This window comes from Centroberyx affinis, unplaced genomic scaffold, assembly GCF_046629955.1.
Source record: "Centroberyx affinis isolate AG114_WGS23_722 - 3 ecotype Tasmania unplaced genomic scaffold, CSIRO-AGI_Caff_v1 ptg000063l_1, whole genome shotgun sequence".
In the NCBI taxonomy this organism is placed as follows: Eukaryota; Metazoa; Chordata; class Actinopteri; order Beryciformes; family Berycidae; genus Centroberyx; species Centroberyx affinis.
The window spans coordinates 675-24707 of NW_027278774.1; the positions used below are offsets into that span (position 1 = coordinate 675).

General features: G+C 40.5%; 1 protein-coding gene across 2 annotated transcripts; it reads right to left on the bottom strand.

Annotated features, from left to right (window-relative positions):
• Window positions 1-217: 217 nt before the first annotated feature.
• Window positions 218-19936, bottom strand: LOC139644635 (aldehyde dehydrogenase, mitochondrial-like). Of its 2 annotated transcripts, XM_071520077.1 has the most exons (13): window positions 19743-19936; window positions 15517-15621; window positions 14555-14695; window positions 13476-13555; window positions 11935-12046; window positions 10131-10259; window positions 9210-9323; window positions 7954-8056; window positions 6730-6914; window positions 6055-6219; window positions 5174-5331; window positions 3611-3725; window positions 219-1444 (listed from the first exon to the last, which is right to left on the bottom strand). In XM_071520077.1, exons 1-13 carry the CDS (start codon window positions 19857-19859, stop codon window positions 1412-1414), a joined length of 1557 nt encoding a protein of 518 aa, XP_071376178.1. In that variant the 5' UTR covers window positions 19860-19936; the 3' UTR covers window positions 219-1411. The 2 variants fall into 2 exon arrangements, with proteins under 2 accessions (XP_071376186.1, XP_071376178.1); XM_071520085.1 differs by lacking the exon at window positions 14555-14695 and having other exon boundaries at window positions 218-1444.
• Window positions 19937-24033: the final 4097 nt, after the last annotated feature.

Genomic DNA, 24033 nt, shown 5'->3' on the forward strand with positions numbered 1-24033 from the left:
TCTTCAATATTTTCCCCATCAGGTGTTCTGTTAACAAGCCTACTGTGTATATTACCTGTGTATAATCATTTATTCATTATTCATACTATGAATTTAATATGCACTTGTCTGCACAAAATGAATGATACTAAAGGAAATCCGTATGAAGATGGCTTGTAGATGAAGCAGAAATAGAAAGGGGGGAGCCTCTGTTAAGTAGATAGCGACATCAAGTTCAACTCCATTCTCTCTTAATTCAGTATTTAGCCATAATACATCACATCCGCAGTGAAATTGTAGAAAAAAACTTAACTCTTCAAAAATGGTAATAAGTGATAGGATTACATACAGTAAATAATTAAGAATAGTGGAAGTTCACAAATGTTTCCTAAAAGGTCAGAGATGAATAGAGCAGTGATTCTCAACCTTTTTCATATCAAGGACCCCTAATTTAGTCCACATTAGGGCCACGGACCCCCATTTGAGAGTATTTCTATTGTTAGATATGATTTTGTCCAGAATCCCAGACTATCTGTATTGTAGGTAGAGAGATAACAGTGAAACTATGATCAAAATAGATTCTTATACCTTCTCTAGTTGTGTTAACTTCTGAAATAAATGAAATAATGCTAAAATTTAACAATTCATCAATTTCCTGGGGACCCGCAGGAACCCCCTCAAGGACCACTGGTGGTCCCCGGACCCCATGTTGAGAACCACCAGAATAGAGGACTACAGAACAGACGAAGCTGTGGAGCATCACTGCCTTGCATGAATTTATTACACAAAATGATATTTTAACTCCCAAAGCTCACAGATCAGAGTACAAATATAGACCCAGACTTTTTAGTTTTTTCTACATTAGATCAGATGTGATTAGATATATACATATGCATATCTGGGACAGAGACAAATCACAGAAATCGAGTGCAAATACCTTTGCAAATGCAAGATTCTGATTTAAATTCATGAACTAGACAGCAAAAACAAGGGAGTGGAAAATATGGTCATGAACAATGAGAGTATTCCATAATCTGGTGAATATTTGAAAACGCCATTGATTATGTGTCAAACACCCAAGTCTGACTGATTGTAACAACTCTGCTCACTCCATCTCATTCATTCTAGATGTAGAGCGAGATTTAAAGGGCAGCATTTCCACAGCAACAGAAAATCTAGTTTTAAATCCATACTTCTCAAAGCTGTCCAATCAGGGAAAATCTAATTCCGTGGGATTTCTCCCGGTTTAGACGGCCAATGCGAAAATCAGATCCGCGGTACAAAACAATCAGATCTTCTGCAAAGATGTGTGTAAAGACGGCAGTAGCACTACAAGTGGAAATGGCAGCAGCAGCATCTGAAGCTTAGCTCTGCTCTCACTGCTTGCTGGGTTCACAACAGTCGACCTTTGACAGGCGTCACAGCAGAAGGTCTAGGAGTTCTTCTGAGGCACCTTGATGGTCACCTGACAGGAAATAGGAAGAAAAAAAAGATCATTTTCAGAATTTGAAGATGTTAATATTGAAAACCTGACCAGACACTTTTTCATTTTTTCTTTGCCAATGTTGTTAGTCATAGGGCCGGCCTCACCTATGACTTTATATACTCTAATAAAACAACACAAAGACAAATATATTTCTTTGGAGTTTCCAACCAAACCCTTTCCAGCTTAACCCTAACACATCACATAAACACCAGTGAATAGGTTAAAATAACAGGGATGACTAATCAGATCAAAACTTGGATACCACCTCTTATACTAGGATTAATCTTTTATTTATGATTCTGAACTCACATTGAAATAAATTGTCATCAGAAATAATAAGACAATGCAGTGTACCATTTATGTGGAAACATTCCACGGGTTTGAATTTGGGGAAAAAGCGTCTCAAAAAATGTATTCTACTTTCCTGCATCAGACTGGATTGACAGCAGAAATCTCCTATTGACTATGTTTTTGAAAATGTGAATGACTTCTGTGTGGTCAATGCTGATGTCCCTCTCAATGGACAGTAGGATTCACACTAGCCAAAACAATACTAATGAGATTGGTCCACAAAGGTATTAGGGCTGGGCAATATATCGATATTATATCGATATCGTGATATGAGACTAGATATCGTCTTAGATTTTGGATATCGTAATATCGTGATAAGTGTTGTCTTTTCCTGGTTTTAAAGGCTGCATTACAGTAAAGTGATGTAATTTTCTGAACTTACCAGACTGTTCCGGCTGTTCTATTATTTGCCTTTACCCACTTTATCATTATATCCACATTACTGATGATTATTTATCAAAAATCTCATTGTGTAAATATTTTGTGAAAGCGCCAATAGTCATCCCTACAATACTGTCGCAATATCGATATCGAGGTATTTGGTCAAAAATATTGTGATATTTGATTTTGTCCATATCGCCCAGCCCTACTTACAACTGAACATTTAGCCCACTTTGTAGAAAATACCGAGATATATATCGTGTATCGCCATTCAGCCTAAAAATACCGAGATATGATTTTTGGTCCATATCGCCCAGCCCTAAAAGGTATCATCAGGTATATACATAGATATATTATTGATAGCTAGCTAAAGAGAAATTATAGGCCTATAGCTACTAGCCAGCTGACACTTATTTGCCACTGTAAAATTACCTTCAAGTCAAGCTAGATGCCTCATTTCAACTTCAAAGCTAGCTATCAATAGCTTACCAAAACCATCAATAAAATACTTGATTGATTATAAGCTAGCTAGAGAAAATAACACAGAGCTAGCTGGCAAATATGTACTTTATTATTTGTTTTAGTATTTACAGTGTCAAGACAGCACAGTATTTCCACTGTATACAGATGCTGCCTGGATGTTGCAGGATGCAGTTTATCTAGACCAGTAGGTGGCGCATGGCCTTTCTTGACTGACCTAACACCAGCATCATTTGTGAACATGACATACTATAGGCCTAGAGGTCTGCTAAATGAAAACAATTAAGATCATTTTAAAAAGGGCACCATCTAATCAACCTACACTTACTATGAACTCACATGTAAATAGACAACACATGCACACACACACACATGCATGCAAACACTCACAAATGCACACACACAAACACACTAAGCGAGAGTCAGTCTAGGTGCTAGCCTGGCTGACACACAGACCAACATGGTAAACAGCGAGTCAGTGCATCAACCAAGCTGTTAGGCCCCTATGGTAGAAAAAAAAAAAAGTTTCCTTGTGACCTTAGGGCAAAAATGAAGCATGGAAGCGTCCCATTAGAATCCCCCTTCGGATGAAAAAGTGAGGGTCTCATATTCTACTAGGCTGCCTCTACAGTAGAAAAAAAACATGCTTCATTTTTGCCCTAAGGTCACACATGGGTATTTGAGCCGCTCAAGTGCCCTCTCTGGTGTGACATTAGGGCAAAAATAAAGCATGGAAGAGGCATCCGGTGGCAACTGGTAAGTCCTGATCGCAGTGGCACAGGTTGGAATCCGGCCTGTGCCCTTTGCAGCATATCATCCCCCCCAGGGGCAGTCGCTCCCCACACCTCCCAACCCACTTTGCTGTGGTTGTACAAGCTGTAGTCTTCCAGATCAATAAGTACTTTAGTATAAGAGCGTTTTATGAATATTTACCGTTTTGACCTCTGTGTAGTTGTCCAGGCCATACTCTCCCAGCTCCCTGCCGTTTCCTGAAGCCTTGTAACCTCCAAATGGAGCTTGGGCCCCAAACACATCATAGCAGTTAATCCTGCAGATGGACACACACACACACACACAAACAAAAACCAAAATTTAGAATATATGCAAACTCAAATTATGTTATAGAGAAGGGTCGTTATAATGTACTTTGTATCTGATAAAATGAACTTATGGCAACCTGAACACTAGTTTACTGGACCGTGCCTTATGAGTGTGGAGAGAACAAACATTTTCAGATGGAGCAACAGTAGTGTTCACTGCACCAAGGCTCTAATTCAGAGTTGCCGCACGTTCTTCAGCCAAGACAAAAAAGCCTGCGTGAGATCAGACCCGCATATTGTGACTAGTGTGGAGCTCTGAGCTGAGGAGGTGCAGGGGAGAATATTTAAACGACCCCTCTCTCGCACCTGCCCACTGTGTAGCCGGGTTTCTCACAAGGCACTGACTGGCACTCTCACTGGGCCGGTCACACTCACTTTAAGAGAAGCACTTGCCTTTAATTTTGAGAAAGTGAAAGGTCTATAGGTCTATAGAGAAACATGGCGTAGATTAAACAGGCCTAAAAGTTGTGCCATACAGTATTTGCTATATTTTGATAGCCCTATATTAAAGGATAATTACGGATATTTTCAGTGGTTCTCAACGTGGGGTCCGGGGACCACCAGGGGTCCTTGAGGGGGTTCCAGGGGGTCCCCAGTAAATGTATGAATTGTTAAACGTCACCATTATTTCATTTACAAGAAGTTAACACAATTAGAGAATGTAGAAGAATCACTGTTATCTCTCTACCTACAATACAGATAGTCATGGAATTCTGGACAAAATCACATCTAACAATCAAAATAGTCTCAGATTTGGGTTTGAGAGACAGAATGTCATTAAATGGGGGTCCGTGGCCCTAATGTGAACTAAATTAGGGGTCCTCGCTATGAAAAAGGTTGAGAATCACTGCTCTAATTAGCATATTTTATGGGCTTGCATCATTGCATCCTTCAATCATTAGGCCTATAATAGGCTAATCTGTGTTTTTATTTAATTTGATTTCAATATCAAGTGCTACAATTTGGAAATGGGTTGAGGCCTAAGAGGTTGCTTCTATTAAATACTATATCAGTTAAATCAATAAAATGAAGATTACAGTATTACAGTGAGTATCGAATGCAAGCCTCATCAAAAACATACGGTGGTTTGCCATTGTGTGTCTTGTGGTGTGTTTTGCTTCCTTGTGTTTGTGTTCCATCATTCTGTTAGATGACTGATTGTTGATCAGTTCGATCTCAGCAGGCTCATTCTCTGTAAAGTCCTATGAGACATGCTTGGTGATGATTAATAAATTAACTTGGAACTTAAGAGGCGCCTAGCGAGAGCTTTGGTACATGGACATGGCTGAAGTATGAATGCCTCTGAATATGAGCCTTACAGTGATATAGCAGTCTGGGGGTTAGCCATGAAACAACAATCACATAATAATTGTAGAAATAATAATAATAATCCTACCAGACTGTGCCAGCGCGGAGACCGTTAGAGACATAGTTGGCCTTGTCAATGTCTTTAGTGAAGACAGCTGCTGCGAGACCATATTTGGTATCATTAGCTCTGTGCATTACCTCCTCCAATGTTTTAAACTTCAGGATTTGCATCACTGGGCCAAAGATCTGGAGAGAGCAGGAGAGGAGAAGACATGACGGAAGAGAAAGAAAGGAGAAAGGAGGAGGGGGGTGAAAACAAGAACAGAGAGGGAAAAATAATGGTTTTATTTTTGGGATATGGAGTGTAAACCAGTGTTAGACGGCGAGGATCTGAGGCCACACATCACCCTTTACGGACAATAAAAACACATTAATAATAAAATAAATGAGATGAAATAAAACAATAAGATGAAATAAAACAAGGAAATGCAATCAGAGAACAAAAGAGTAGGATAAATAAAAACATGCAAGCATTAAATTCAAGTAAAAGCAATGCTAAAAAGGTATGTTTTAAGTTCCCTCTTAAAACAATCCAATGTTGGCAGACCATTCCAAAGCCTAGGCCCATATACAATGAAGAATGCCCAGCCAAAGCTCTTAGTTCTGTGTCTACGGATAGTCAGTAGGTTTCTGCCAAAGGATCTGAGGGTGTATACCTTAAAATCAGATAAATAAGGGGGAGCAAGGCCTTAAAAACTAAGAGAAGAATTATAAAACCAAACCTAAAATGAACAGGCAGCCAGTGTGATGCTTTCAAGGCAGCAGGCAGAGTTTTGGACCAACTGTAAGTGATTGATAGTGGATATTGGGAGACCAGAGAGTAGGCCAGTACAGTAATCAAGTGTACTAGTGATAAAAGCGTGTATTCGTTTCTCAGCACTCTCCTGTGCCATATCTCTGCTAACCAACCTCCTCTCTGGCAATGGTCATGTTGTCCTGGACATCTCCGAAGACGGTTGGCTGTATAAAGTATCCTCTGTCAGCAGCCACGCCTCCTCCACACATCAGTTTGGCTCCCTCTCTCTTCCCAGTGCTGATGTAGCCCAGAATCTTGTTGAACTGCTCCTGATCCACCTGGAGAAGTCGAGGCAGAGGGAAGAGGTCGACTAGGTGCGTGCGGTGTTAGTTTATGTTAAGGCTGTCCGTCGAGTTTCAGTGTCTCAGTTTCACACACGGAAAGGTTTTGGGCGCTTTCGCAATGTTTTTCTCCCACTGTTGTAATTGCCCTGTTGAATGTGTTGGAGCCTAGAGAAGCTATCCAAAGCCTGGCGCTCAAGCTCAATCCTGCTTCAAGATAGGAATGAATTTTCCAATAAAAAATAAGTGTAAAAAAAAAAAAAAAAAAAAAGATATGAATCACAATCAATGGGTATGAGTAAAACAGAATCAGTATTGAAATAAGCCAAAATTACTTATTTTTTTATCACTCACGGTTAGGGTGTGTGCTATTGAATGCTTTGGGACAGAGCTTATTTAGGATGTGCATTGTTATCAGGGCTGAAAAATACATTTTGGTAAGAGAACATAGAGGCTATGACCCGTAGAGTACCATTGTCCCGGTGTGTGTGTGTTTGTGTGTATTACCTGAGGTCCCTGCTCGGTGTTCATGTCAAAGGGGTTTCCCACCACGCGTCTGTTAGCCCGCACAACGCTGCGCTCCACAAACTCATCGTAGATGTCTGCCTGGACATAGGTTCGAGAACCAGCACAGCAACACTGGCCTTGGTTGAAAAACAAAGCAAAGTGGGCCTGCTCCACGGCATCCTCCACTGGGTGGCAAAGGGCAAAAGAGAAAGAAAAAGTTCATTTTAACATTGGCATGGAAAATAATCTTTAAGGGGAAAAAAACGACTGTTGAACGTCAGTACAAAATGAGGACTCTGGAAAGAAGCCCTTGCTCATGGTTCTGACATTTATTGTCAGAACCATGTTTTAGATAGCTGAAATATTGTCTGCTGATTCTCAACCTTTTTCATATCAAGGACCCCTCATTTAGTCCACATTAGGGCCACGGACCCCTATTTGATGAGATTTTGTCTCTTGGACCCAAATCTGAGAATATTTGTATTGTTAGATATGATTTTGTCCAGAATTCCATGACTAGAGAGATAACAGTGAAACTATGATCAATATAGTCATTCTTCTACATTCTATAATTGCTGTAAACTTCTTGTAAATGAGATAATGCTGAAGATTAAAAATTCATCAATTTGCTGGGGACCCCCTGGAACCCCCCCATGGACCCCTGGTGGTCCCCGGACCCCACGTTGAGAACCACTGCATTACAGCTGTGCTGGATATGTCTCGATGTGATGTCATAGTCTGTTTGGCCATTTATCCACGGGAATAAGAAAAATAGACCAAACACCAAAATGATCCCAGAAATGCAAGGTACGTTGCCAGTAGCAATTTTCTTTTTTTAAGTGTTAGTGTTTTACAGTTGGGTTCCTTTAAAATAAAGATGCAGTTTCCTTGTAAACCGCCAACACAAAAAGTCAGTCTTTACATAAAAAGCACAATGATTCTGGGAGAGAAACACTGTCTGCAGTTCAGTGAAATAACAGATACAAAGCCAGTACTCTGTACTGGGACCACTATTAGCGTTACAATTCAATTGTGGTGTGGGCCTTTTACGTGTGATTATATGCAATACAATCCACTGTGTGTGTACTCTAGTTAAATACACACATAATGCACTACTTTCATCTGACATAAGTGTCTGATGTGTCTACATACGGTTAGCTGTTAGTACTCTTCTCTCCCAATTACACACACACACACACACACACACACACACTGTATACATACTATTTGCATCAGACAGGATGATATTAGGACTCTTTCCTCCCAGTTCAAGAGTGACTTTCTTCAGGTTACTGCTGCCTGAAGCCTGCTGAATTAGATGGCCGACCTGATGTAGACAGACAGGGAGAGACAGATATACACTGAAGTGACTACAAAGACTAATTCAGTGGTTTTGAAACTGTTTCAGCCATACCTCCTTAAACCAGCTTTTTATGCCCAGTACAGTATTTGGGTTGTCTTTTGGACTGGAAGGAGGTGGAAAGAGCACCAAAATAAAATATCCTACTCAAGTGGAACTAAGAAGTGAGTTCTGAATGACAGTAATGTTTAAATTTTACTTGTTTCTTAAACTGCAAAGTATCATGTGCACTCTCGCTCTGGTATGATGCCGAAGGACTTTTATTCTGAAGGGCTGTGTTCATGCAGCAGTGTAGAATCAACATTGGCGAGCTAGCATTAGCTTTAGCTCCCAGCTCCAGAAAACTGTGTTTTTGGGAAAACAAAAAGGCTTTATTGGAACTTTGATGGTATCTAAGGCCTAGGAGGCAGGGTGAAAGTTTGGCGGAACAGCCATGTGGAAACCACACACAAAAATGAAGGGCTTGGTAGGTCGTTTTGTATAGAAGTGTTTGGGACTATACTTTGGGGCTATACTTTTCATGACCTGGACCATAAATGTTGTCTTCCACCATCTAAAAATCTATAAATCTATTCTTTCACTACCTGGACTTTGTGCCCTCTAGTATGGAACATCCAATTTCTAGAAAGCTTAACATCTCTTTTATTGGATGCATCAATCTGGTGTTACCTACCTAACATGCTAAATCAAGAATTTAGCACATATCACTGTGCTAAATCTGAAAGTGCAATTATTTGCGGATTAGTGCGGACCTTGACTCCAATTTCATACAGAACCTCACCTACAAAATTACTGACAAACGTAAATATCTTACCAAATCAACCTAGTCATACTTTATTTTTAAGCTGAATTTTCTTGGAATGGTTGAAAAATATTGAGAAATGGAGGACCCTTCCTTTCTCCATGGTACAATTTACAATTTCCCATTTGGCAGACGCTTTTATCCAAAGCGACTTACACATGAGATTTTAATACAACACAAGCAAGGATCGGTAGGCCGCATACTGTAAATGCAATCAAAATGGTCTCACTTCCTAGATTTTTTCACCTCTTTCAAAGCCTACCCAATTTTCTACCAGGATCTTTTTTTAAAACTTTAAATAGATAGTAAGTATCCTACCTCTGTGGATCCAGTGAATGCCAACTTGTCAACATCCATGTGCTTAGCAATGGCGGCGCCCGCTGACGGCCCCAGGCCAGGCAGGATATTCACTACACCTTCTGGAAAACCCACCTAGAAATACACACAGTTTACTGCAGAAGCACATTACATACAAGAATGTAATTCAAAGAAACTACAGACTCTACACAGTCCAATTACATTCATGGTTTTGCAAGCTACAGCAACAAACAATTTCACACATTGTAGAAGTGCTAATATCAGCCATAATATTAGTACATGTTAGTATACAATAGTATACATTGAAAACAAATCTGGCCAGTTTTGTGCTGGGCCATCCCCTTTCTTTAAATAATTTGTAAATGGTGACCATAATTTGATTGGGCAGGTTTAATGACCATTAGTCCACTGAAGCTATGCACCAAAAGTTTGTGTAAATGGGTAAAAGATAAATTAATAAATGAATAGGTAAATAAAAACAGGCAATTAAAAAAAAAAAACAATTCAAAACGGCGGAACAATTCAGTATGGTGGAAACATTTTGTATCATGTCAATTGGATATATGGTTTGTGACATTTCTTTTCATATTTGACCTTTACTTATAAATAACCACCCCCATAAGGTCAGGAGGGTTTGGTGGGTAGCTGACACCCACTGTTACCTATCACTTTGCCAAATGACAAGTTGCTATCATGTGAACACTGAGAGGAAATTCAGCAAAAGTGACAAGGAAAAAGACACCAGAATTAACCATTAAACAAGAATAAACCAGCACAAAATGCAACATACCAAAACAATAGGGGTTTAAAATGTAGTAACAGCTAACAGAACTCTAACAAGTCGATCTTCCACCACGTTAGTAAATGATATATTTATAGATTAACCATTTGCCTACATTCACCCGAGCACACAGCATGTACCTCTTTAATGAGGCTGGCCACATAGAGCGCAGTGAGTGGCGTCTGCTCCGCAACTTTCATCACCACTGTGTTACCGGTTGCGAGGGCAGGGCCAAGTTTCCAGGCTTGCATCAACAGAGGGAAGTTCCACTGCAGGGAGGGAGAGAGAGGAAGAGGGGAAGAGAGAAAAAAAGAAAAAGAAAGAAAGCGAGAGAGAGGGAGAGAGAGAGAGATTTTGCACAACTGGTTCAAGAGGTTTCTATTATCAGCAGCTCAGTCATTCAATAGATAAGATCTAAGAAATGTTTCTGTTGCAAATATCTCTGTTCTTTTCCCTCGCCCCCACCGCCCCACAACACACACACACACACACACACACACACACACACAAGCTCTATTGGACAGAGCTTTGAGTTTGTTTTCCAAGACACTCTGCTTTAGAATACATGGCCTTACAATGACCTGTGGTTCTCCCTCCCTCCTCTCAACCATTCCTTTTCTCTTCCCTGTGTGTGCACTCATTTAACCTCTCCCAGTCAGGCGGTGGATGGAGTCGGCCTGCCCATTCTGCATCAAGCAGCAAAAACCAGCCGAGAAATGTTGAAATGTTCTTAAGCATATGACAAAAAGAGCTGCACAGCATAGGTCAGTACTTTGCCTTTTTGTGTTCATTCACCCGCCAACTGTGCGTTCACACTATGAAGCAACTCCCGTATTTTGTAACAACCACCGCAATATGTAATAATTTATTACAAAATACGGGGAAATTTATTACATATTGCGTTCAGGCTGTGTATTACAAAATACGGCAGATTATTACAAAATGCGGGTGTCATTACATAATGAAGTGAAAATGTATTACATTTTGTCGAGTTATTACATAATGCGGTGTTACACAGCCATTCAAAGGTTCCAAGTTTTCCACAACTTTTATTTGATAGACCACAGGAACGTGCCAGCAGCAGGTGGATGGCAGCGATGGCCTGAATAAATGTGAAACAATTTCGCACATATTTCCAAGTTGGAAGTGTATTTTTCCCAAAGTTTTTTTTTTTCCCCGTTTATTTGCAGGTTGTCAAATCTGCATTTACAAGTCACCGGACATGTGTGGATTTGGTTGCATTTGTTTTGGGATTTTTCAGAAATTCAGTCTTCCAATCCACAAATGTGTGTTGCGTTCATGTGCTGGTGGGAAGGCGTTCTGCTGACCCTAACCCTGCTCCCATGCTTGCCTGCTCTCTGCCTCCTCTCTGCCTGAGAGAGAGAGAGACATTAGCGGTCGGTTAGCCGTCTCTCTGAGCTCCCTCTCCAATGGTATGTTTTTTCCAGGTTCACAGATTTCCACGCTTCCCATTCATTTTCTATGCAAGCGGCCGGGTTTCCAGAGGCAGTGCGTCATGTTGGCTGCTCCACATTCGCATAAAGTTGAGGTCTACTTGGAAATTTCCCACGAACACCCTCAACAGCTGACTTGGAAGTGCCGGATGTCGGCCCCTGCCCACCAGCACGTGAACGCAACACACATTTGTGGATCAGAAGACTGAATCTCTGCCAGGGTCGTCTGAAAAATCTGAAAACTAATGCAACTAAATCCACTCGTCAGGTGATTTGTAAATGCGGATTCGACAACCTGTAAATAAATGGAAAAAAACAACAACAAAAATCTGCACATGAAGCACTTTTTAAGACAAATCTGAGCCCTACTCCACCCTTGCCAGTGTCCACATGACCAATTGCCTTTAAATGAGCTTTCTGCTCCGAAATAAAGACCAACTTCTATTCTACACCCCCACACTAGTGCGATCTGTCCAAACCCCCTCCTTACCGGGATGATCTGTCCACACACTCCAATGGGCTCATGTCTGGTGTAGCAGAAATAATCTCCATCGATGGGGATGGTCTTTCCCTCCCATTTGTCGGCCCAGCCTGCGTAGTACCTACACACACACAGACAGACATTTTGATAACAATAACTGTGTTCCATCATTTTTTGTAAATTATGATGTATTGAATTAGATAAAATACATGGAAATGGCAAAATTCAATAAAATCTACTCAATGTGGTTGTATGACCATTAGTTGGTTCATTAGAATAGGATACATGTTGTTTCTAACATGTATAAGTCTTAGGGCTGGGCGATATGGTTGAAATCAATATCATGATAATCATAAGGATTTTTCTCAATATCACTATATATCACGATATGGTTCATGTATGCAAAATCACGTTAAATAATCAAATTAATGTTCATCTCATTGAACTGAATGGTAATGTTAGGTGTGATGTCAAACAAAACAAATATTCAAATAATATTCCTACCATACCTCATTTTATGAGAGTTTTTAAGTAAAATTTGCTTGTCATCATCAATTTAGACAGCAGAAATGTGTGTCACGATATCAAAATATTAGGCAACTATTTAACAAAGACAAACAACAAAGCCAGAACAAGTCATAGAAAAACTATAATAACAATAATAATAATAATAATAATAATAATAATAATAATAATAATAATACAAAACAAAGATAAGACACAACAAACAGTGTACAATCACATGCTCCCATCACCACCCAGCTTTGGCCATTAGTTTATTAGTACATTAGAATATCATACATGTATTAATATCAACTTGTATTAAGTCTCCATTGTGGTTCTATCACAATTAGTTGGCACATTAGAATATCACCAAGGTCGTTTCTCTGTTTTCATGAAATATGACCAACATCAGCTGACAAGAACAACTTGGCCAACACTAATCAATACTAATCTATTCTTGAAAGACACATTTTCCTGCTTGATGTGTTGGAAGTATTTACTCACAGAAACCCAACTGACAACAACACACCTAATTCACAATTGATTTTTTTTTGGACCATTTCAAAATTTTGCTTAAAATTCTCTTGACAGTTGGAGGCAAAACCCCCTGAATATCACAGCTGGCATTTCTATTTTAATTATTGTCCTTACTTACCTATTTATTATTATCTTACCTATTTTTTTTAATCTTTCTTTCTTTTTTGATGCCATTTTACTAGACGAATTCAGTCTTGCTTCTGGATGTGTTTTTGATTTTGCTTGAAAATTTTTCTTTTTTTCTAACTGTTTTAATTATTTTATGTAAAGCACTTTGAGTTACATTCTATGTGTGAATGGTGCTCTAAAAATAAAGTTATTACTATTATTACGAGCATTAGACCATGTGGGAAAATGTATTCTTTGGCAAGTTAACTCTCTGATCCACCATGTCCTTCGTTTCTCACTCCCTTTCCCCCTCGTCACACGTGTACAGCTGTGAAACCCTGTGTGTGTGTGTGTGTGTGTGTGTGTGTGTGTGTGTGTGTGTGTGTGTGTGTGTGTGTTACCTGAAACATTTAACCACAGTGGGGACATCCACGCTGTAGGAAATGGCATATGGCTTCCCATTGTCCAGGGTCTCCAGTTCCTATGACAACAATAGTGACATAAGTAACTACAGGGTAAACTTAGTGTAACATTGAGGCATCAAGTCTGACTTTTATTTGGCAGTACAGTTCCTATGGTGTTATCTATTACTTTCATAATTGGTGTTGGGTAACAACATTGTAACAACCTCATCCGTCTTCTGAATTAGAATATTTACAGGGTTCCTACACATTTTCAATTAAAAAATTCCATACTTTTTCCAGACCTTGATCTGTTTTGAAGATTTTGTCTGGTGTTCAATATGATTTACGCAGATAGACATCTTGCCCCTGCTAACTAGGTCATATCACTGTATAGATGAAGATTGTTCTTCACAGTGACAAATATCAGAATATGTGAGATGATTGGCAGGGTTCCTACACGGTTTCCATTTTAAAATTCCATATTTTTCCCAGACCCTATGTTCTTGACCGGATTTGATTTTGGTGGGTATTTGATATAATGCATGCTGACAGCGGCTGGGTAATAAGAGCGTCCCTCTATCTGAACATTATTCTTCACATCAACAAAAACTGTGGACACAAAGTGGCTCTACAACAACATAAAAGCTAGAATTATGTGTGTATCGGACCTGAACCGCAACATTTTCCATACTTTTCCAGACACTTTTTCAAATTCCCAAACTATTCAAGACCTGGAAATGATCAAATTCACTTTTAATACTTTTCCAGACCTGTGTAGGAACCCTGCATTTATGAGAGGATGAAAGGATTTTATTCCCAGAGAGAGATCTCACCCCGATAACGTGAAACAGCTTCATCCTTGGCAGTGGTGTAGCCAGGATTTCATCACTAGACCCTAATCTAGACTGGATGTTGGAGCCGAGGCACTTCCATTGTAGTGAAAAGTGAGTATTACTTTTATTTTTGGATGTGGATTTGTGTGTGTGTATGCCAGAAAATTACAAAAAAAAAAAAAACTAGCCCCGTTTGGCCTTGTAGGCTGTCTGGTCTAGTTAGGATATGTCTTATTGTCTCACAGCAAGGTAGGCAGCATCCCTCTCAATAGCATCAGCCAGCCGGCTGAGCAGCAGGCCGCGGTGAGAGGCGTCCATCCGTCGCCACGGTGACCCAAACCTGAAGGCATCGCGTGCCGCTTTCACCGCCTTGTCCACATCCGCCTGCGAATATAGGACCATAACATAATTAGCTCCATGAGTTGGCCTTTTTTTTTTTTTTAGCCAGTGTATTGTGGTAGTAAGCTCACCACACAGATTTCCAAAAACAACAGAAATGCAATTGAGTTGTGTTTTACCTTGCTGATTAGCATACAGCAAAGCTACATCAAGCAACACACAAACACCTCTGCACAGTTTAACTGCAATGTCACCCACACACACTGCAGCATGTTTGAATGGAACTGTACATCCCACTACTATAATTGGAGAGCGGTTTGTGTGTTTGTGTGTCCCACCATGGAGGAGAGGAGGAGAGGAGAGGAGAAGAGAGGAGAGGAGAGGGGAGAAGAGAGGAGACAAGGAGACGAGAGGAGGAGAGGAGAGGAGAGGAGAGGGGAGAAGAGAGGAGACAAGGAGAGGAGAGGAGGAGACAAGGAGAGGAGAGGAGGAGAGGAGAGAGGAGACAAGGAGAGGAGAGGAGGAGAGGAGACAAGGACAGGAGAGGAGGAGACAAGGAGAGGAGAGGAGGAGAGGAGGAGAGGAGAGAGGAGACAAGGAGAGGAGAGGAGGAGAGGAGACAAGGACAGGAGAGGAGAGGAGAGGAGAGGAGGAGACAAGGACAGGAGAGGAGAGGGGAGAAGAGCGAAGACAAGGAGAGGAGAGGAGGAGAGGAGACAAGGAGAGGAGAGAGGAAACAAGGAGAGGAGACAAGGAGAGGAGAGGAGAGGAGGAGAGGAGAGGAGAGGAGAGGAGAGGAGAGGAGAGGAGAGGAGAGGAGGAGGATATAAATTCTAGTCAGTATGTATATGTCAGAGTGTATATACCTCATCAGCCTCAGCAACTTGACAGATGACCTCACCGGTTGCTGGGTTGATCGTAGGGAAGCTTTTCCCGCTCACAGCATCCTGCCATTGGTTGTTGATGAACAACTGAAAAAAAAAAACAATATGCGATTACAAGTGCTGCATTTACACCAGAACACACCATTTTGTTCCCAGTCGGTTAAACCAAATGTTTACTGAGAGGGATGCAAAATAACCACCACCACCAAACACCAAGCAGGATGGATCCATGGATTCATATCATGTACGCCACATTATGACCCTGCCATCAGCATGGTACCATGGGGGGGGTAGATGGACACACCGCTGTAAAAGTGATGACTTGAACTGAAACGTGAATTAAATGTGCAAGGAAGGGGCATTTTTACATTAAAATTAATACGCAAGTGCTCGCAGTTAACAAAGAATCTTCTGAACCAGCATGAGGTGGCACTGCATTCCCAATGCAGTGTAGCATTAGCAGTAGGGCAGCCTAATTATTAACGGTGCATTAGACAATCATTAATCCGATAACCACAATGAACCTGCATTCTAGTGCAGTGGGTCTCAACGTGGGGCCCGGGGACCACCAGGGGTCCTTGAGAGGGTTCCAGGAGGTCCCCAGGCAAATTGATGAATTGTTAAACTTCACCATTATTTCATTTACAAGTTTACACAATTATAGAATGTAGAAGAATGACTGTTTTGATCATAGTTTCTCTGTTATCTCTCTACCTACAATACAGATAGTCATGGAATTCTGGACAAAATCATATCCAACAATAAAAATATTCGCATATTTGGGTCCGAGACACAAAATCTCATCAAATGGGGGTCGGAGGCCCAAATGTGGACTAAATTAGGGGTCCTTGATATGAAAAAGGTTGAGAATCACTGTTCTAGTGTATCAATGCGTTCCTGTTCATCCACTTCTCTGCTCAATCCACTGCTCTCTTCTGGAAGCAGAAAAATTGCGGGAGGGAAAAAACATAATAAAATAAATAATCCCGCCCCACGTGTGTGTGTGTATGTGTTTCTGTGCAGTCTGCTTCTAGTTACACATTTTAGTCACACCATCTCCAGAAATGGTCGCACTCTGGAGACATGTATGCTTTGATTCTGCAGCCAACATTACATAACATAACATTACATAACATAAGATTTGGACTTGATAAGTGCTTGAAATGTCGGGCCAGCCAACTGCACTGATGATGGAATGTGTGAATTTTCCATACTTTCCTATTCTTCCTAGTCTTTATGTCCACTACAGTAGCCTAGGGCTGGGCATACACCACACAACTTTCAAAATCCTAACAGATTATGAAAAGACTGGGCGTATACACTAACTTTCTGCAGATTTTTTTATGACGAATGAAAAACTGGGGATCACACACTTAACAACTACACCAGATGAGGGATCACACACTACTCGACTTGTCACTGCAACTGAACCAAACTGAACGCACCAAACTCACATGAAAACACGAGCTCTCGGTACGCTACGAGATGCCGGTAGCAAAGCAAACACGGGGATACAGCATAGATATAAATTCACATTATACATTTATATGGGTACTAGAGCTTGCTGTGGTTGTTGCGCCACCATCTGCATGGAATAAAGGAAGAAACAGAGGGCAAAACAGTCTGTGTATTTTTTGGCCATTCCATTTTCTTTTCAGAAACAGAAAATAAAAAATGGAAAACGAATGAGGATTTAATTTTCATTTCAAAATCCATCCAAGTATACAAGGCATTGTCTGGTTTTCCTGGTGAGAAACGGCAGATACATTTACAAAGGACTTGATTTTCCTTTTCTCCTTTGTAAAACAGAAAACAAAATAACAAACATTTTTTAAAAAGCCTATTTTGGGATTGCAACCTGAATACAGAGCTGTGCGTCTTTCAGCACCATCAAGGCCTGGAAAGCGGAAAGGAGAGAGAGAAGCAGAGAGGGAGGAAAATAGAATGACCAACAAATACACAGACCCAAAATGCATTTACATAAAGGTGTGGAAGTCAGTCTGGACTGCACAGACTGCAGAGGAGCTGCAGGTGAGCAGCAATGTCAATCAAATACCTGTTGCTCCATGATGGAGCCAAAGCTATGAAGTGGGAGCTGAAAATGTTTGGAAGCGATGTTGGCTACGGTGCCAGATGATTATGTTGCAAAACCGGACTGCGCGCATGAACATATAGGCTAATAAATAATAATTATAAAACCTGACTTTCCGGTCTCAAATCTGTATCTGGCAGCCAAGGTTTTGTGGAATCAATAATTGAGTCTTCCCTGTATTTTTTCCTGTGTGCCTTGGTACCAGAAAGATCAGTAGGCCTATCTATAAATGTATTGTATGAAGAATTAACTAGTTGATTGCTCCTTGGTGTGGGCTAAACACTGTATTGGCTTGTTTTGGCATAGCCTCATAGTTTTTCATTGGCTATTGACGGGATCCATTCACATTTGAGTTGAGACGAGTACACACTACTCGACTGTGTTGATTCAGCTTGTAAAAATCAAACATGTTTGATATAATCGTAGTGACTCTGACTCACGTCGGGAGGCAAGAGATTAGAGTCTGTTCCCCTAACACACTTATAGATTTTCTGTGCCAACTGGCCACACCGACTGCCCCAAAATCTGCAGACTAGAGCAGACCAGGACAGACTCGGCCCGATGGTGAATCCTGGCTAAAATCGGGGCAATAGTTGTCTAGTGTATCCCCAGCTTAAGTTGATTTCAATTATAGAAAAACAAATTGCAACACATCAATATATCTAGAAAATGTGAAAAACAAATCAAGCAAAAACATTTTTGCTTGATTTTTATTTGCTGTTTTGAGAATTGCAGGCTACTTCCAATGAGTTGGATTTATAATGTGACATATAGGTTCATTAAATCAATTCTGAAACCTCTAAACTTTCATCAAGACTCATGCTGCTGACTGTATGGAGGAGTGGCCTATTACGGCCTAGCCTATTAGGGGGAGATTCAAATATTCTGAAAATAAATTAGACGTTTTGAGAATAAAGTCAAAACTTGAGGAAAAAAAAAAAAAAATTGAGATTCAAGTCGAAATAAACTTTTGAGAAAAAAAGTCAGAATAAAACTTTTGAGAAAATTAGTCGAAATAAACTTTTGATGAAAATAAGAAAAAAAAATCAGGCACTGCATGTGTAGCTTAACTGTCAAGTGTTAATTACTTAGCTAAAAGTTTATGTTGATTTCAATTTTTTTCAGCAACAATTGACATCAGACATGTATTATTCATGAGGTAATGAGCAAAAACTCGCTTTTTATCAACAAAGCATACCATCAAGCTTTAGGCTACTTATACAGGAAATACTACCTCGGTTGTATGATGAATGTAAACAAATTCAATCTGCAATTGGAGCCTTCAATCACTCACAAGACATATTTTATGGAAATCCGCAATTGGGCGCCATTCTATCTGGTTTCTCTGCGAGAGAGAATACTACCATATTTGACCACTAGGGGCAAAGGTGTGTTTTCAAGTTGCGATGTTATGACCCATAAAAAGTCTGTGGGTATATGTAAGGCAAATTTACCACTGGACTGTAACCACAGTGCAATGCAATGACAAATACTAGAAAATACAACTTTTGTATTTTTATTATATTATTAAATAGTGTATATTATGACATGGAAAAAGGTGGGAAAAGGTAATTCCTGATTTCATAGGGAGTGAAATGCTGTTCTGAGGTGTAGGCTTGTGTTCAGTTAAGCAATCCAAAGTTAAACTGGCACTCCCTTGTTTGCAATGGGAGTTTGGCCGGACTTTCTGACCCACACTGTCCCTATCTACTCAACAGGTTAACTAGCTGTCTCCTACCATGTGCCACAGAGGCCCAACGGCGTCAGCAACTTCTCATTCCAACCCGACCACAGCAGCTCAGTACACAAATTAACTGTAAACCAGAGAGTTAACGCCAGTTATTAAGACCCGCTGCTGTAGTTTACGGCCGGACCTTGGCCCTCCTCTAGCACGTCTTTTCAAGCTAAAGCAACCTTTGTAACTTTTACCTGACTCCCCATAGACAGACACGGTAACGTCAGCATATTTAGCAGCACAGTAACAAACTATAACCTCACAGGTACCATTACAATTTGCATTCATGTCGAGTTGTTTGCACTTGTTGCACCGTTTGGTGGCACGGTGGCGAATATCCACCGTAAACAACGTGTGGTAATTTTTTTTAGCAAACGATACCTTATTATATTGAACCTCGGGCTGGGTGTTGGGTACTGGGATGGCGGCCGCAGAGTAGTGACACACCGGGACTCGGTACAGCCCGGGAAGAGCCCGACAAAACACGGTACGGAGCATGGTACTTCTCGCAGGACGGACAGACGATGGGAAACAGCCAGCAGCACCACGGGCAACACCGAGCGAGGCTAGGCTGGACCTTCCCGAGCATGCGCAGTGGAGCGTTCAACACAGTCGCAGCAGATTAATAGCCTACTGTAAAGGAAGTGCAGAAGAAAACATCTAACCGACATACAAGAAACAAGAAAAAAAAATCACTTCCTCTACAGTAGTACTCAAAGTGTGATCCGGGATCCTCACGTGAGGAATAGTTTGATCTCCGTATAATTCAATGGAAATTATCCCAATTAGAGAATGTCTAAGAAATACTATTTGAATTACTATTATCTCCCCAGGTTACAATTCCCTATGGAAGCCCATTTCCGCCAGTGTGATGAAAAAAAAGAGATCCTGTAATTCATTATTATGAGAAACTTTCTCAAAATAATGAGTTAGTATCTCAAAATAATGAGAAACTTTCTCAAAATAATGACTTAGCATCTCAAAATAATGACTTAGCATCTCAAAATAATGACTTAGTATCTCAAAGATACTAACTCATTATTTTGGGAAAGTTTCTCATTGTTTTGAGATACAAAGTCATTATTTTGAGAAAGTTTCTCATTGTTTTGAGAAGGTTTCTCATTATTTGGAGATACTAACTCATTGTTTTGAGATATAAGTCATTATTTTCAGAAAGTTTCTCACTATTTTGAGATAAGTCAAAATATTGAGAACGTTTCTCATTATTTTGAGATACTAACTCATTATTTTGAGAAAGTTTCTCATTATTTTGAGATACTAACTCATTATTTTGATAAAGTTTATCATTATTTTGAGATACTAAGTCATTATTTTGAGAAAGTTTCTCATTATAATGATTTACAGGACCGTTTTTTTCATCACACTGGCGGAAATGGGCTTCCATACTATTCAGTACAAAAACAAACAACTAAAATCTTCCCATCTCTGCATAAGTTCTATTGCACAATGGATAAAATCAATTCTGTTATGCCACTAGAAGTAACAAACATGATCTGAGGGGATGTTCACAGCTTTTCATTTAACTTTGCAGCCCTGGAGAGATTACACATACTCTCTTAAGAATGAGGAAATTCCAAAAGTTGTTTCAACAACATGTAAATCTATAAGGTATGAGAGGATCGGTGAGGGGTGACAGGAAAAGTTTGTGAGGTCAAGGAGGGAGATAAATAATATATATTTGTTCTCTGCTGTGCTTGGGTTGAAAGTCTATCCACAGCTGAGTGGATGAGTTTGCATTTTTGTAGGTAGACTTGGTTTCTGCCGACTATATATTGTATGTATGATGTCATGTATGGATTCATCCCTGATAGACAGAAATATGGCTTTGTTTCATCTAGTCTCATGAACATTTTAATAAACAGATTTTTTTTAAGAAAATATCGAGCAAATTCATAGTTTTCTTATTGGAAAAAGTGTAGGATATATAAAGGGGCGTGACTAGAAAATGTTGGGATAAAAATAAAGTCTGAATAGCACCTTCTTACTGTGTGCATACATGCATGATAATCTTAGGTCACAGGGTAATATTGAATTGTTCTTGGTAGAAAGGACAAGATGGGTTTTGATATAACTTAATTTTAAGATACATTTATTTACATTTATTCCCTAAAATCTGTCGGTCTGTCTGTCTGTCTGTCTGCATAGTCTGTTTCTTCAAAGCCCCTACCAGGGACTTTGATATGTACCTTGATATTTTGTTATCTAGTCTGATGGACACATAAGCATATCTTGTGTTCATTCAAAGAGCCAGTTGGAATATAAGCTAAAGCTCGTATAACAAGTATAACAATATTTTTCACTATTATTGAGTTATTCCATTTAACACACAGGGAGGTTGCCAGAACCTTCTCCAAAACAACTGAAGTCATTGGGGTCCGGTTCTTTAAAGTTCTAAAAAGGACAAAAATTACCATAAAATTACTAATTATACTGCTCGTGCAACATAATCTAAGTTTTCTGAAGGCAAACGACCGCACGGTGAGTGGGAAAGACCGATATTTACACCATTATTTAGTGCAAATCCTCACAACTGCTGTTTTCAAAAATGTTCATGCGCACCCAGATCTCACGCGTTCATGTGAATCTTCCACACGTGTGTTTACACAGCTAATGCATACAGGTCCACGTCACACAAACTGAAGTAGCTCTGCTGAGAGTGGCTTACTTATCAGACTTTCAAACAAAGAAGAAAATGTCCAGTGACTTCAATATAGAAGAGAAACAACGGTTCTTTGCCTAGCCTTATTTATTTGAACCAGAATACACATACAAGGAACTCGGACAGATGGATGAAGCAGTAGCAATAGCAGCTCAGCCAGATCAAACCAGCTGGCTCTGTCCAGACAGTGTTATTGTGCTTTAATCGCTTTTTGATTCAACTGTTGGAGATGACCAGTTGGCCCTGTGTGTGTGTGTGTGTATTGGACAGCAGCGCTCCTGGCGACCTCAAAGTATGTAAAGCTCTACAGTGAGGTGATGTCATTTTGAACACAATCAGCAGTCATGATGGCAAAAAACTAGGAAAATACGGCCCAGGTTGCAAATAACCAAAATGATCTTTTATCGCCTATCGGTCTGATGACGAATAGACAGATATCTGCATATGAGACGTTGTCTTGGCCCGGATGTCCGCTGGCTACACCGGAAACCCCGAAATATTGGCCGTCGCCCCCAGAGTCTAATCGTCGTCAGACCGATAGACGCTGGGTTCCGAGATTGTGTTGAGGCGAGGAGAGAGAAATTCCCAATGAACACAAAAGTTTTGGGTGGCACCCAGGGTGGCCAATACAATTAGGCTCCAACTATTGTATCGCCCCCCACTAGTGAGTCACACAGACCATTGTCTGCCATGTCTTCTCAGTCCATGGTATCAACCCATCAAAGCTCTGAATGTTCATGGAATTCATCGGAGAGGCTATACCTGAGACTCCCATGTGCAAGACTCCTGTCAGCAGAACTACAGTCATTGTTCATTCTTGTCATTGAAGTTATGACAACATGCAGGCTATCACTGACACATGCTGGCAGTCTTTTGGAAGAGATATATTCCAGCCAGAGGATGGAAAGCTGGGAGCACAAACACACAGCTGTGCATCATCTTTCTGCAAAAGGCTGGAGAACGTCATCTCCAATGGTGAGCTCAGCAATGTTCACAGGAGCTCACCGATAACATCTACTATCTCTTGATGAGTGGATGGACCTATCAGATTCGTGGACACTGATCTCCTTGATGTCTGTTGCCTTAACTGACATCGAGGAGTTGTCCTCAAAGATGCTGATCAATTAAGTAAATAATAACTTGTCAGCAAGTTTAGAGGACAGTTCTGAGGACTTTGAGAGTTGAGGAATTATTCCCAGTGTTCTGCAACTGATAGCTGTGAATCTGGAAGTTCAGGGTTCCCAGTTTCTCAGCCTAGTCTTGTAGAGTCTGCTGCCAATTCGGCTTCACTATCATACTATAAAGCAAGCAAGTCCGTATGTGTGTCCTTTGCATATCTTGAGAACCGTTCGTGCAATCTACTTCACACTTGGCGGGTGTATTGCTGGGGACCCAAGGACATGCAGTGTCGGATTGGACACGCGACACGTTCAATATTAATAAACTTTGGATAAACAAGCGAACGGCGCTCTGTGCAGCAGCAGGGCTCAAAGCAGTGTCGAGTGTGAAGTTGTTTGGATGAGCGGTTCTTGAGAAAGCTGCAAGCAGCAATACCGGAGGCCAAGCAATCGGCCCGTTCCAAACAGACATGTTTGGAACGGGCACTGCACTAGTTTGAAGTTAATTTTTTTCTCTTGGTGGTGAACCTGTGGTCTGCTGTTGTTAAGCCAACTAAACACTGGGTGACACTAGGGTTGTTGCGGTGGGCGGTGTTCCCGGTGGCATACATTCTTGGAGTTGACAGTGGTCTTATTACCCCACACCGGGAACACAGTTATTTTGTAATTAATAAAATAAAAGCACATAGTCAGCGCTTCCATGTTCAAGATAGGCTTGTAAATGATGAACAGACATACTAACAACATACTGATCATTAATATGATGGTGGTTGTTGGTGGGGGTTAATTGTTCTTAGCTACAGTGACAGCAGTGTCCAGTAGAATCCAATGGTAAACAGGGGCAAAATGCCAGTCTTTGCACTGCACTCATGCT

What these genes read in the sequence shown, in the direction of transcription:
- LOC139644635 (XM_071520077.1), bottom strand. Translation starts at nt 19,859, where the DNA reads ATGCTCCGTACCGTGTTTTGTCGGGCTCTTCCCGGGCTGTACCGAGTC. An exon ending in CATTCACTGGATCCACAGAG is followed by an intron (nt 8,057 to 9,209) that starts GTAGGATACTTA and finishes TGTCTACATCAG; the next exon opens with GTCGGCCATCTAATTCAGCA. An exon ending in TGACCATTGCCAGAGAGGAG is followed by an intron (nt 5,332 to 6,054) that starts GTTGGTTAGCAG and finishes TGCTCTCTCCAG; the next exon opens with ATCTTTGGCCCAGTGATGCA.